The sequence below is a fragment of the Danio rerio genome, chromosome 13 (genome assembly GCF_049306965.1).
Source record: "Danio rerio strain Tuebingen ecotype United States chromosome 13, GRCz12tu, whole genome shotgun sequence".
NCBI lineage: Eukaryota > Metazoa > Chordata > Actinopteri > Cypriniformes > Danionidae > Danio > Danio rerio.
In genome coordinates, this window is record NC_133188.1 from 13,629,481 (window position 1) to 13,642,796 (window position 13,316).

The 13,316-nt window shown below is 33.7% G+C and overlaps 1 protein-coding gene across 21 annotated transcripts in view; it reads right to left on the reverse strand.

The window, feature by feature from the left end:
* Positions 1-13,316, reverse strand: part of fgfr3 (fibroblast growth factor receptor 3) — an 81,351-nt gene that overhangs the window by 11,326 nt on the left and 56,709 nt on the right. For 11 of the 21 annotated variants that reach the window (XM_073919928.1, XM_073919926.1, XM_021480659.2 and 8 more), the window contains 7 exons: positions 10,479-10,654; positions 5,315-5,463; positions 5,104-5,225; positions 3,814-3,924; positions 3,497-3,687; positions 3,216-3,338; positions 480-550 (listed from right to left, as the gene is read on the reverse strand). In XM_073919928.1, coding sequence (XP_073776029.1) covers positions 480-550; positions 3,216-3,338; positions 3,497-3,687; positions 3,814-3,924; positions 5,104-5,225; positions 5,315-5,463; positions 10,479-10,654 — 943 coding nt within the window. The remainder of the gene's footprint in view (positions 1-479; positions 551-3,215; positions 3,339-3,496; positions 3,688-3,813; positions 3,925-5,103; positions 5,226-5,314; positions 5,464-10,478; positions 10,655-13,316) is intronic. The other 10 variants (XM_073919929.1, XM_073919927.1, XM_073919924.1 and 7 more) reach the window with 1 other exon arrangement.

Below are 13,316 nucleotides of genomic sequence, written 5' to 3' on the forward strand. Positions count from 1 at the left end.
TCAATAAAAGTCACTTTATCTAACTGCAGAATTGAGTTTCAACATCAAAAGACAACAGAGCAGAGATCAACATCCCACAATGCAATTCACAACCGTAAAATAAACGGAAAACGAAAAATACAGAAACTGTTCATTAACAGATATGTTTTACAGTGTCTAGTACGGTATATATCTTTTCTATTACCAATTCACAAACATTTATTATTGTTAATTACAGAAAACATACATATGCTTTTCCTTGTGTTATCTACCAGTTGTCAGCCATTAAACTCAATAGATTTAATTCCCATTATATTTCATCCTTCATGTCTCCAAGCCCAGGAAACACTGGCACCCTCTTTTGAATGGCTTTGATGCTATCGTTGCAGAGTTATGATGTTCCCTAGCATTCCTTTACCGCTTGATGAACTTTGATGAACAGATGGCATGAAGTGATGGATGGAAACAAACAAGAGGTATGCACGGTAATGTAAACTCACACATCGCTCTGGTGCGTGTAGACGCGATCGAACAGTGCTTCTGGTGCCATCCATTTGACGGGCAGACGACCCTGAAAGGACACAGATCAGTCAGAACAACAGCGGTGCTGACCCAGCAAGACATACAGACGCCCAGCGGACATCAACAGGCCTGCAGCTTAATCTCCTACTGTCCAATCTAATACAAATACACTCCAGCAGCCCCATCGGTCCTACTCCCCAATGCACTCTAATCTCCAACTGTCCCATCCAATATCCAAATACTTCACCGACCGCACCCCACATCTAAAACCTGCCGTCACAACACTGAACATCTTCATTCAATGCATGCCCTTGTGAAGGAAGCTAGTTTGATCTTGCTATAAGCTATTATAAATAAGCAGTCATTGCATTTATTAGAAGATAACGTACATCCTGATGTCGTCGTGCAGCCACAATGATTTAGACTACATCTAATGTTGTTAAATTGATGTGCATTACATTACTTCAGTGTTGTGGGTTACCATGACTGTGTTTAGTAGTTGTGGGATGAAACTTTGCATTTTCTATATTCTATTGTGTACTTTCAATGCAAAAACTCCTTATTTAGTGAAGAGTTACAAGCTTATTTTTACCCAAAAATAAGGTATTGATTTTGTTTTAAGAACACAATAATATGTAAGATCAGATTGTGTAAGATTAATATGATTGTTTTAAATATATATATATATATATATATATATATATATATATATATATATATATATATATATATATATATATATATATATATATATATTTATTTATATATTTATATATATATATATATAATTCTCCTGTTGAGTAACTCTAGTTTTAAGACTTTTTCACACACACACGAAGCAAACTGTTGAAAAATTATTACTTATTTTTTAGGGCACCTATGATTAAAATCAGATTTTGTAAGCTGTTTGGACAGAACTGTGTTTAGTGTGGGTATAGTGTGTCAACAGTCATAATAGAGTGATCTCTATAGCTGTTTCTCAATATGCGTTCTTCAGCGTTCTTGTGTCCCCGTGTAACATCATCTTCAACTGCAAAGTTCAGTTCCAAAACTCAAAGCCGCAAGAACAAAGGAAGCGTCAAAGTTCCCAGATGTGATCTTGATATTGAGGATGCAGACTTGAGTGCAAAACTCGCTTAAGAAGTCATAGAATTCATTGCGGCTCAATAAAGTAGCAGCATTTTATATACATAGATTTATTATTAAAGTTCAAAGATAAAACTTAATTGTTTCACTAAATGAAACGGTGAATGTTAAAATGACCCTGAAAATCTTTATAAAGGCATTAACACATTAAGGGTGTTTATTTACTGAAATCCGTATTAAAATTTGTTATATTTGTATTGTGCAAAGTGTATTTGTAAGGTCTTTATGTATAGTATTTATAGTATTTATTGTGAAAAAGAAAAAAAAAACTATAAATCATTGTATTAATGTTGTAATGTTTAAATAATTTTCCATTAAAAACTCGTGAATTTCATATGACCATCAGGAAGAACGTAGCCTCTCATTTCTTGCATTCTCTGTTGTCACGGTTTCCCGAGTTCGTTCTTCCGAGGTAACTTGGCAAGACCGGTCTCCACAAGAACATGAGTACGTTCTTTGCGTTCTTGGAAATGAGAAGCAGCCTATGGCTCTGACAGGCACATGGGAACAGTGGGCGGGGAGAACTAGCAAATTTGCATTAAAGGCACAGGCAACAGCTCAAATTTCCCAGATTCAGAAAGGTATAATAAATAATCTGATAGGGATTTTGAGCTGAAACTTTTACAGAAACATTCTGGAGACACGAAAGACATAAAAAATCTTAAAAAGCCGGTACAATATTTCTTATTTCAAGAAATCTTACCAGGAATAATCATCTTACTGCACTGACAGATACTTTAAAATGTTTCTAGTCTGTATCTGTATCTGAGTCTTCTTAAATCATTCATTCATTTCTTGTATTCAGTGTTGTCAGCTTGTGGGAAAGCTGCTTGTGATGAACTTTGATTAATCATGTGACTTTCTCATCACAATCTATTTTTAGTGGTTGTCAGTGAGTATAAAATGAATATGAGTACTTTATTAAATGGTATATTTAACTGATCAAAGATATAGAAAAGTAAACACTCTTCTACTCACCCTTCACTTATTTTAAACATCTTTCGTTAAACACAAAAGAAGATATCTTGAAGAATGTTGGAGACATTTACATCTATAGCATGTTTTCCCTATTTAGAATATCACTGGCTACCTGTTTCCAGATTATTCAAAATATCTTCTTTTGAGTTCAGTCGAACATAAAACCTAAACTGCTGCTACTATTTATTTAACAAACTTAATCAAATGTATGATTTGTCACTGATCTTGAAATTTGTTATGTGAGTGTGACGAGAGTTCAGTATTCTCCATTCAAGAAAACTTGGCCTTAGATGATCAAAATGAAAGTAATAATAGTTTTAGTTAGTCGACTCTGAATACTGTTTCCTACAATGCATGGTGTGCCAGGTAAACAGTCATGTGTTTAAATCCATGCCAATACTCACACACTCTACCAATTCCAAACCTCATTCAGCTGCTCACAAACGCATCTTTAAATTTTCCTGAACACTGATTTAACAACAGTCATCTTAACATTTAAAATACAATGCATAACCATATCTGCTGTGCTCCAAAACACAATGCCACCCAAGAGCTCTCTCCTTCGAGATTGATAATCAGTGTCGACTTACGTTGGTGGTCTTCTTGTAGTAGTCAATGTTGTGCACATCTCTGGCAAGGCCGAAGTCTGCAATCTTCATCACGTTGTCCTCGGTAACCAGAACATTCCGGGCTGCGAGGTCCCTATGGATACACTGGCAACACAAACAAAGAGAGGGCCATCTTTTAAGTCTGATAAATACACACTTGGAAAATAATACCTGTCAGTATTATAAACTTTATAAACATGGCGCGTATCTTAAATGACTTCGGTTCAAACTAGTTTACAAACTAAGATAAGCAGACACATTACCTTCTTTGAGGCCAGGTACTCCATACCCCTGGCGACCTGATAGGCGCAGGACACCAGGTCTTTAAATGTTAGCGTTTCGTTTGGGATCTTACAGGTGTCGAATGAGTAGTCCATCCCAGGTGGCCTTCTGGCTCGTAAGTATTCCCTAAGATTCCCTTTAGAGGCGTATTCTACCAGCACGTACAGAGGACCTGAGTGAACACAGTCAGAACACATTCAGTTAGAAAAATCAAAGGCTAATTTCAAAGCTGAATTTGTATTGTGTGTGTGTGTGTGTGTGTGTGTGTGTGTGTGTGTGTGTGTGTTTGTGTGCTGACCGTCTTGAGTACATGCTCCCAGCAAGTTAATGATGTTCTTATGTTTCCCAATCATCTTCATCATCTCCATTTCAGACACAAGGTCTGACAGGTCTTTATCTGTGCCGTCATCTAGGAATTTAAAATGTGAGTTAAAATAACAGTTTCTTTTTTTAAACAATGGTTAAAATGTTATTTATTACTGAGAGGGCAAAGCTTGATGTTCTGCAGTCATTATTTCTGTCTTTTGTCAGTTTATATTATTATTATTATTATTATTATTATTATTATTATTATTTTTGTGGCACTTACAGAAGACAACACAAAGACAGCTAGTGTTAGAAGATCAAAGCAATCTATACATTTATTTTAATTACATATGTTAATAATCACAGTGCTTCCCACAGGTTTGAAATATGCTTGCGGTGGTAGCCAGATTGAAACACACCTTTTACCCACAGCACATAACAAACAAAACAGAATTTGATTTTTAACACTGTTTTTATTATTATCTTTTTTAAACCTTTTTTTTCAATGAGTTAAAGTAAAAAAAAAAGACTGTTGAAATAAATTTTTAAAATCCACGATTTCTCTTTTATGCTATTCAGGAGCCATGTGCACCCACTGAGAGTTGAAATCGGCTTCTCTCTATCTTTCATTCAAGTTCAGGTTGCTTTATTGGCATGGCATTTTGTACAGTATTGCCGAAGCATGTTAGAGGTATAAAATATGTATTATATTGACATCATCAAATTAATAAAATATTCAGCAAATGAGAAATAAATGACAGAAAAAAAGGGAATAAAAACAGATAATATCTCTAAAGATTTTAATAATTACAACAATAACATGTGCAGGTTATTTAAATAAGACGAATGAGTTGATTACCTATTTCAAATAGTATACAAATATTCTGCAGCCAATTTAGATGTATTTTCGTCGTATTTAGTAAAGTTTGTCAGAGTCGTTTAGATTTAAGAATTAATTATTTAATGTCTCTCTTGCTATCTTGATATTTAAAAAAGAAAAAGTTACTTCAGTGAGTAAAACTGTTTCTTTTAAATCGATTAGGTGACTTTACTCAATAAAGTGAGTAAACCTGTTGCTCTAAAATTATTACGTGAACTATGCGCATAATTACGATTTATTATTAATTGTTAATTATTGCATAATATAATATTATTATTAAAAATAAGTTTATATTAAGTTTAAATAAGCTATTACAAAGAATGTATACTCTTTTAAAAGTAACTAATCAATTTTCAAAAATAAAAAACACACAAAAATGATGGCATTTGAATATACACTCACCTTTGAGCATCTTGACAGCAACAGTTAGAGGTTTGTTGGGTTTTTCTTTGTCAATCCCAATGGCTTCAGCCATCACCACCTGCCCAAAGCAGCCCTCTCCCAACGGTTTCCCCAACGTTAACCTGTAACCAAATCATCATTTAAACTCAACAAATAAACAAACAATTAGCTTCATTAAAATCATCTGATGAGTGCTTTAGCTTCAACTCACTTTGTTCGAGTAAACTCCCACTTGGGGTCAGAGGGCAGTTCAAGTTCAGACACGTTAGGCAACATCGGCCCATCGCTGGATGACAGGCGGGCGATCCTGACCAGCGGGGTGTTTGAATTCATGGAAGAGTTGGATTCCAAGGACACCTGCTTGGGTAAAGAATAAAAACAGCATGTTATTGTCCCTGCAAGACAGCGAGACAGCGAGTGCAAGAGCCAGAAAAAGAGAGAGAGGGAATCAAGATGTCTATTTTAAGAATATCATCAACTCTGAAGTGTTGTGTTGCAGACATAAACACGGTCTCTGTTCTCGGGAGAAGTGCTCCTGAGAGACAAAGGTTTGTAGCTGTCAGATCTACCTGTAATGGACCACAGAAGATTGTGTGTGAAGAAACATTTTCCCTGATGCCGCACATGCACACACACACATCTTTTTTTCCCTTAGATTTAACCCATTAATTCTACATAAATAAATATATATTTTTTGACAGTAACTAGACAGGAAGCGAAGTTGGAATGAGAGAGGAAAGGTCTACAAGATTTGAACTCAGAATGTTTGATGTAACATTTTTATTCCTCCTCATATTCTTTTAACCAAAAAAAATATTTATCAGCATGTGGGATGGAACAGCCAATCCCTCAGATGAGATCCACCAACTGGATCTCATAAGTAAACATAACTATTTTATATATTGTCAGAAAAGTGGCTGATTCGTTTAAATTTATATTTATGATATTTTAAAAGAAGACATGCCACCAATCCCCACCGCTAAACCCAACCATCATTAGAGCATCTCATGTACTAAATGTACAAATTAATGTCCAATTCATAAAAATTACCCACTAAATCAAAAAGTTACGAATTGCCATGCTGGATTGGATCTATCAACAGCAAAACAAAAAAAGTGATCCAACCCAATCTCATGGATATTCATACCTTTTTGATTTAGTGGCCAAATCAGTGGCCACTAATGTTTCTGAAGCATCTGAGAAGCAACTTCACTAGGATAAATGTCACAATAGATAAAGTTTTCATTTCATTCCATCTTTAAGCATTCAAAACTTTGTTAAAGGTGTAGTTCAGGGGTGACACGGTGGCTCAGTGGTTAGCACTGCCGCCTCACAGCAAGAACACTGCTGGTTCGAGTCCTGGCTGAGTCAGTTGGCATGTTTTCCCTGTGTTTGAGTGGATTTCCTCTGGGTGCTCCCGTTTAACCCACAGTCCAAAGAATAAACTAAATTGGCTGTAGTATATGTGTGTGGATTTGAGAGTGTATGGGTGTTCCCCAGTACTGGGTTGCATCTGGAAGGGCATCCACTGTGTAAAACATATGCTGGATACGTTGGCGGCTCTTACCGCTGTGGCGATCCCTTATAAATAAGTGACTAAGGCGAAGGAAAATTAATGAATAAATGAATAAATGGGATAGTTCAATTAAGAATGACAATTTACTTACTATTCACATTTTGAGTGGTTTCAAACGATTATGAGTTTCTTTATTCCGCTAAACATGAAATAAGATATTTTGCAGAAAGCTGCAGAAGCTAAGACTTCCATACAGGGTTCATTCACATTTTTACTACTAAAATTCAATGACTTTTCCATGACTTTCAAGTACATTTTCATGAACTATTGTTTTACGCAACGTCTATGTATACGTGGTAAATAAAAAGAAAAATAATGCAGCTTCATATCATAACACATGCTTCAATCTATTTAGTTTTTTAATTAATCTTTATATCTATGTAATATGTATTTAGATAATGCTCTCACAGCGCTAATAATGTGAGAGCATGTGTTTGTTTGCATGTGAAGTGAAGACAACTAACCCATATTTAAGTATACGGATATTTTTTAAACTAATTTCCATGACTTTTCCAAAACTTTGTGGGCTTTTCAGGTCTTACAAAACTTTTTCAGGCCTGGAAAGTGCCATGTCAAAATTCCATAACTTTTCCAGGTTTTTCATGACCGTAAACAAATAGTATGGAAATTAATGGTTTCAGCATTTTTCAAAATATCTTCATTTATTTTCAACAGAATAAAATCATCCAGATTCGAAACACATAAAAGGTAGGTGAATGTTGACAGAATCTTCATTTTTGTGAACGATGTATTTAAAAGCAATGACATTGTTATAACTAAATCATTGCATGTTGAATTTAAGCTGTCCTATATTTTTGATCATTGAATCTTTGGATGTTCTTGGCTGTCTAACTCTTTTTCTAATCTTAAATATTTAGGTCTAACTTTAGATATTGACATTCCAAAAGCATGCCAAGAACGTTGTTAAAGTTGTTAAATTTAATCTGGCCAATTTCAGGCATATACAACCTTACTGGACTAATGAAGCAGCAAAACTTTTCATGCACTCCATGATTTTGTCTTATATTATATGTTGTCTTACTAGTTGGTCACACATCAGTAAAACAGTTGAATCACTATAAACAGACACTTAAAGTATCTGATCAGAAGACGTTTAGGTATCATCTTTGTAATATTATACAATAACATTATTTATTGAGCTTTGATAATATAAATGATGGATGCTTGTATGATTTAAAAAAAATGTAAACAGATATGCTCCAACTCCATTGTGTGAGTTTGTGATACACAAGAATAATAATAGTCAAGCAACACAATCTATTACTAGAGGAGACTGTGCTGTAGACGTACAACCTTTTCACGGTCAGTGTTCTCAGTTAGAGCCAGTCATTTCTGGAACACACTTCCTATTGATTTAAGGGCTATTACACATTATTTAACATTTAAATACAAGTTAAAGAAATGGGAAAAAGCAAATCAAGTTTCATGTGTAATCATGTGTAATTTTTCTCTCTCGATTTTTATGAAATTCTTATTATATGTTTTATCCCTTTTCTGTATGTAACTTTACTATTATTGTATGTGTAATAATGTATTTTCTTTATTTTAGGTTGCCTTTATTTTAAATTTGGAAGGGGGGCAACAGATAAAAATTAGCCCTTGTGGGTAACTCTTAACAGTTTTACTGTTGATTGATGAGGATTGTCCCTGTTAAATAAATAAATTTCAATTTTTTCGCCAAAATCAGCACACTTAAATCTTATTTTTAGTTCTTTCCAAGCACTGCTATTTCTTTCAGGAAATGCAAATCCATCTAGATTTTGATGACGCACTGAGAAAATATGTCAGCTGCAGGAAGATCAAACTGTCTGACAATGATATCTCAATATTTTCTAAAATCAGAACTACAGAAGTAGCTCACAATACACCTACACACTTTCTATTTGAAGAAAAGAGATAAAAAAACAAAACCGCAACATGATTATGTAGCTTGCGCTGATTCCAGTGTGACATTGTCAGACTTTGATTGCTGGAAATAACTTGAGGGGAAAAAGAAGAAGAGATGGAGAGAGGGAGCAACAGAGATTAGAGAGACAGTGCGTGTCAGTTGCAGCTGCCATGATTTAAAATGTTTAAAACAACTGAGAGAGAGAGCAAGTTTCACCAGGAGAGAAACATGATCAGTCACCAGGAGAGCATGGATATTCCTCTGCCACATGACATACACAGAGAACGTCTTTATACACCTAGCAGCCCAAGTGGCTCCAAACATTTTCTTTTTTCTGTTCAACACAAAAGAAGATATTTTAAAGAATGTCAGAAACTGTGAGACACGGACTCCATAGTATGAAAAAAGCAAGTCAATATGGAAGTCAATATCTACCAGTTTCCTGTATGCTTTAAAATATCTTCTTTTGTATTCAATAGAAGAAAGAAAATTAACAAGTGTGGATCAAGAGAGTAAATGATGACAGCATTTTCTTAGAATTTGTAAACTGTCCCTTTAAACATTGCAAAAAGGCATTTTTGTTTAATTTCTAGTCCAAGTATCCAAATGTTTTTTAATCAAAAAGCATTTTCTAGACAAGCAAAAATATTGTCATTATTATTATTGTCAACATGTTATTTCTGAAAACAGAACAATATTTCTTGCTCGTCTAAAAAATGCTTCTTGATTGAACAATTTTCAGATATTTACCAGTTTCCAACATTGTTCAAAATATATTATTTTGTGTTCAATAGAAGTAAGAAATCTAACAAGTGTGAATCATGAGAGTAAGGGATGATAGCATTTTCATTGAACTGGTGAACTGTCACACTGCAAACTATTTTTTTCTTACAGGAGTGTTTGTCTTGTTTCTTGTTCAAATATCTAAACATTCTTAAATCAAAAAGCATTTTCTTTAAAAGCAAAAAATATTGTCATTATCATTATTGTCAATAATTTTTAAATTATTTCTTACAACAAGACAGCATTTTTTGCTTCTTGATTTAAGAATTTGTACATACTACGACTTGAAACAAGACAAAAAATTTCAATAAAAAAGCTTTTTAAGCAGTTTTTGGCAGCTTTTTTTTAAATAGGCTTATTTTTATTATCTGGAGTTTAACAGTTAAATTTTTCCATTTTGGAATCCACTAATCTAATCTAAGACATTAGCTTAGCTTAGATCAGCTTAGCTTAGCTTAGCATAAATCATTGAATTGCATTATACCATTAGTATCTAGCTTAGACCTGGAGATGGCTGAATGGATTTGAAAATGATACAACTCTAATGTTTAACTCTAGGTGATTTGTAAAATGAGCCTATTTTCAAAAAAACAAACAAACAAACAAACAAACAAACAAACAAACAAACAAACAAACAAACAAATAAATAAATAAATTGATCATTAAATAAATAGATCAATAAATAAATAGATAAATAAGTAAATACACAAATAAAAATATAGAAATAAATAAACAGATGAATAAATAAATAGATAAATAAATATATAGATAAAGAGATAAATAAATAAATAAATAAATAGATAAATAAATAAATAAATAAATACACACACAAATAGATAATAAATAAATAAATAAAGAGATAGACAAATAAATAAATAGATAGATAAATAAATAAATACATAGAGAAAAATAAATAAATTAATGGACAAATAAATAAATAGATAGATAAAAATAAAATAAATAAATAAATAAATAAATAAATAAATAAATAAATAAATAAATAAATAAATAAATAAATAAATAAATAAATGTGTAGTAGTTTAGAGAGGAGATAAAGATAGAGTAGAGGAAATAGGTTGATCAAATCTTGTATCTACTTTCTGTTACCTGTCTCTTGAGGGGGAATTTGGACAGTTTTTGAACAGGTGGTGCCGGGAGAGTCTTCTGCGTGTTTATCCACATTCGGCAGAGAATAATGATGACCATGGTGAGAATGAAGAGCACGCAGCTTGTCACATAGATGAGGATGTCTGCATAATCATCCTCTCTCTCCATCTCCACCGCTGACACAGAGCACAAAAGCACAGATCAGACTTCTAGTAATGACAACATGAGACATATGCACCAAACATTTTGCACAATAAACTAAAATGCCACCTTCTGTGCTACATAGCAGATGCAAAATAAATGAAAACTCAATTCAGAATTCGGGTTACTTCCAGTGAGTGGGATTCCTGGGATCGTTCACACCAAAATTTAAATGTCCTCTCAATTTACCCACACTGATGGGGTTTCAAACCAATCAAGTTTATGTATCAAGTTGAACGCTAAAGAAGATATTTTGAAGAAAAGTGAAAACCCGTAACCACTGACTTCTATAGCAGGAAAAACAATCACAAGGCAAGTCAATGGTTCCAGGTTGGAAGCTTGTCCTCAAAAAAATCTTCAAAATCAACAAAATCAAACAGGTTTGGAACATTTAAACTATTACCTAAACTATTCCATTTAAGTACGTAACCACTGGACCCCCTAAAATATATTGACTACTTCCGTAGGCAGTAAAAAAAAAACATTTGACTGGTTTGTAATCAAAGTAAATATCCTTTTCATTTAATGTGTTTTAATAGCTAAAAAAAAATACTTTCCACCTATTTCTTGTTTCAAAATGTATTTATAAACAAGGTATTCATGCCTCACTGTATTGTACCAAAACAAACTAATTACAAACTCACTGGTCAAATACAATCCACATCCTTTTGATTTGCTTGCTGGGATGCTGTGTAACATGGGTTTGTTCATTTAATAATACTTATGCACTACATTGCAAGTGAGCAATGTTAATATTGATAGAATAGATTCGCAATTTTTAAGAATCGACATTGAATTAACCATGTTATTAATAAAGCTTATTAAAACACCAAATCCAAAACAAACTGGCCACTAATTACAATCTCGAGACTTTAATTTAAGAGTAACTTTACAAACAAATCTTACTAATGGTTAGATTAAAAATGTAAATTCCGCCAACATTTAATCAATGGCTACAAGTTAACAGCATTCTTCAAAATATTTTCTTTAGTGTTCAACAGAAAAAACACAATTGAGGGTGAGTAAAATGTAATTTTTTGTAGGTGAAATATCCTTTAAGTCAATCATTATTTATTTTTCTCGATTAAAGGTCTGCAGTTAATTTACAGCCACCTTTAAAACTAATTAGCATGCTATTGCACCCCCATGCAGGTACAAACATCCTATAATGTCCCTCTCTCCGGGAGGCTTATTTGGCACTTGTGCGATGAGCTCCACAGATTGAGTTCAGTGGCTCTACACGAGACCAGCGATTTTAATTACAGCAGCAGAACGGAGAGCAGGATAACAGGATGAGCGCAGGGGATGTAAGAATTAATGAATCGGGCCTCCCAGATACTGGGACTCTGTGCCATCAGTAAATACTCCAGCAAACACGACAAGCACTTCCATCACGAGCGCATGAGTTATCAAGTGGAAACAGTCGATGAGGAAAACCCATCATCTATTTTTTCGCGCTTAAATCTAAAAACAATTAAAAACTACTAGGGTGTTTTTCTAAGGATTTTAGTTGAGTGCCATATTTAATTTGATGTGACTAAAAAGAAACAGACGTCTAGTCAAATACTGACATGTTCCGATACTCTTTTTTTTCCCCTTTCCAATTCCAATTTCTGGGCTCAGGTTACAGAGTACTGATACCTGATTGTATATCTGTATATACAACTAGCATTTTATGAGTTCATAGAATTGCTTCATTTTATTGTAAGCTTCAGACTTGTACCTTCATAAAACATGAATAAATACAAAAGGCCCTAACATACACCTGGCACAATAAGGCACAAGACGTGTTTGGCACGATTTGTTGCTATTTTCAGACCAGCACAACCCTAATTTTCATATTTTGTACTCCGTTATTTAAATAGCAAATCTATTTGAACCAATTTGTGGACTCATGGGCGTGCTGCTCTAAAAAGGAGGTGTGTTGAGGCGCATTGTTGGTGTGTTTTTCGGAGCTGAAATAGACATTGACCATAAACCAACTAAAAGCTGATCTAAAGTCCAGCACAGAGCACGTTAGTTATGTGCCTAAGTAGGTCCAAACGCTCACACATTGCTTGATATACATATAGGATGTTCAGCAGGGAATCGGTTTGTTCATGACAATTCGCATTAGTATAATATTATTATTAGTTGTAGTGTTATTTGTTATATGCATATTTAAATTTGTTCTAATAAAAAGAAGATTAGATTTATCCACCAAGATTAGATTTGTTTTGGCGACGTATGCATCACTATATTGGTTATAAGAATAAGACGTGTGTTTGGATATAATAATATTTTTTTGTAACATACTATTATCTACATTACTATTCGCTATTATTGTTCATTTATGTGTTTGCTGGAAATTAGGACTGAATTTAGAAATTGTTTTTTAAACAAATCTGTGTGCTTAAAAAACAATATGTTTCCTTATCCACGAAAGTAAAGGAGTAAAGAGTTCAAAGCAAAGTAAATAGAAAGTAAAGAGGTGGAATGGAGGAGGCTCGTTCTTTATCCTCGCACAGTTTGATACTTTTTTCTTGCTAGTGTAGCGTTCAGTTATTCCACTAATAAAGTACGCCATGTAAATAGCAAATGCGCCAAAAAACACAACTGACTCTTATGGGAGATGAGACTCTGATTGGTTTAAGGTAC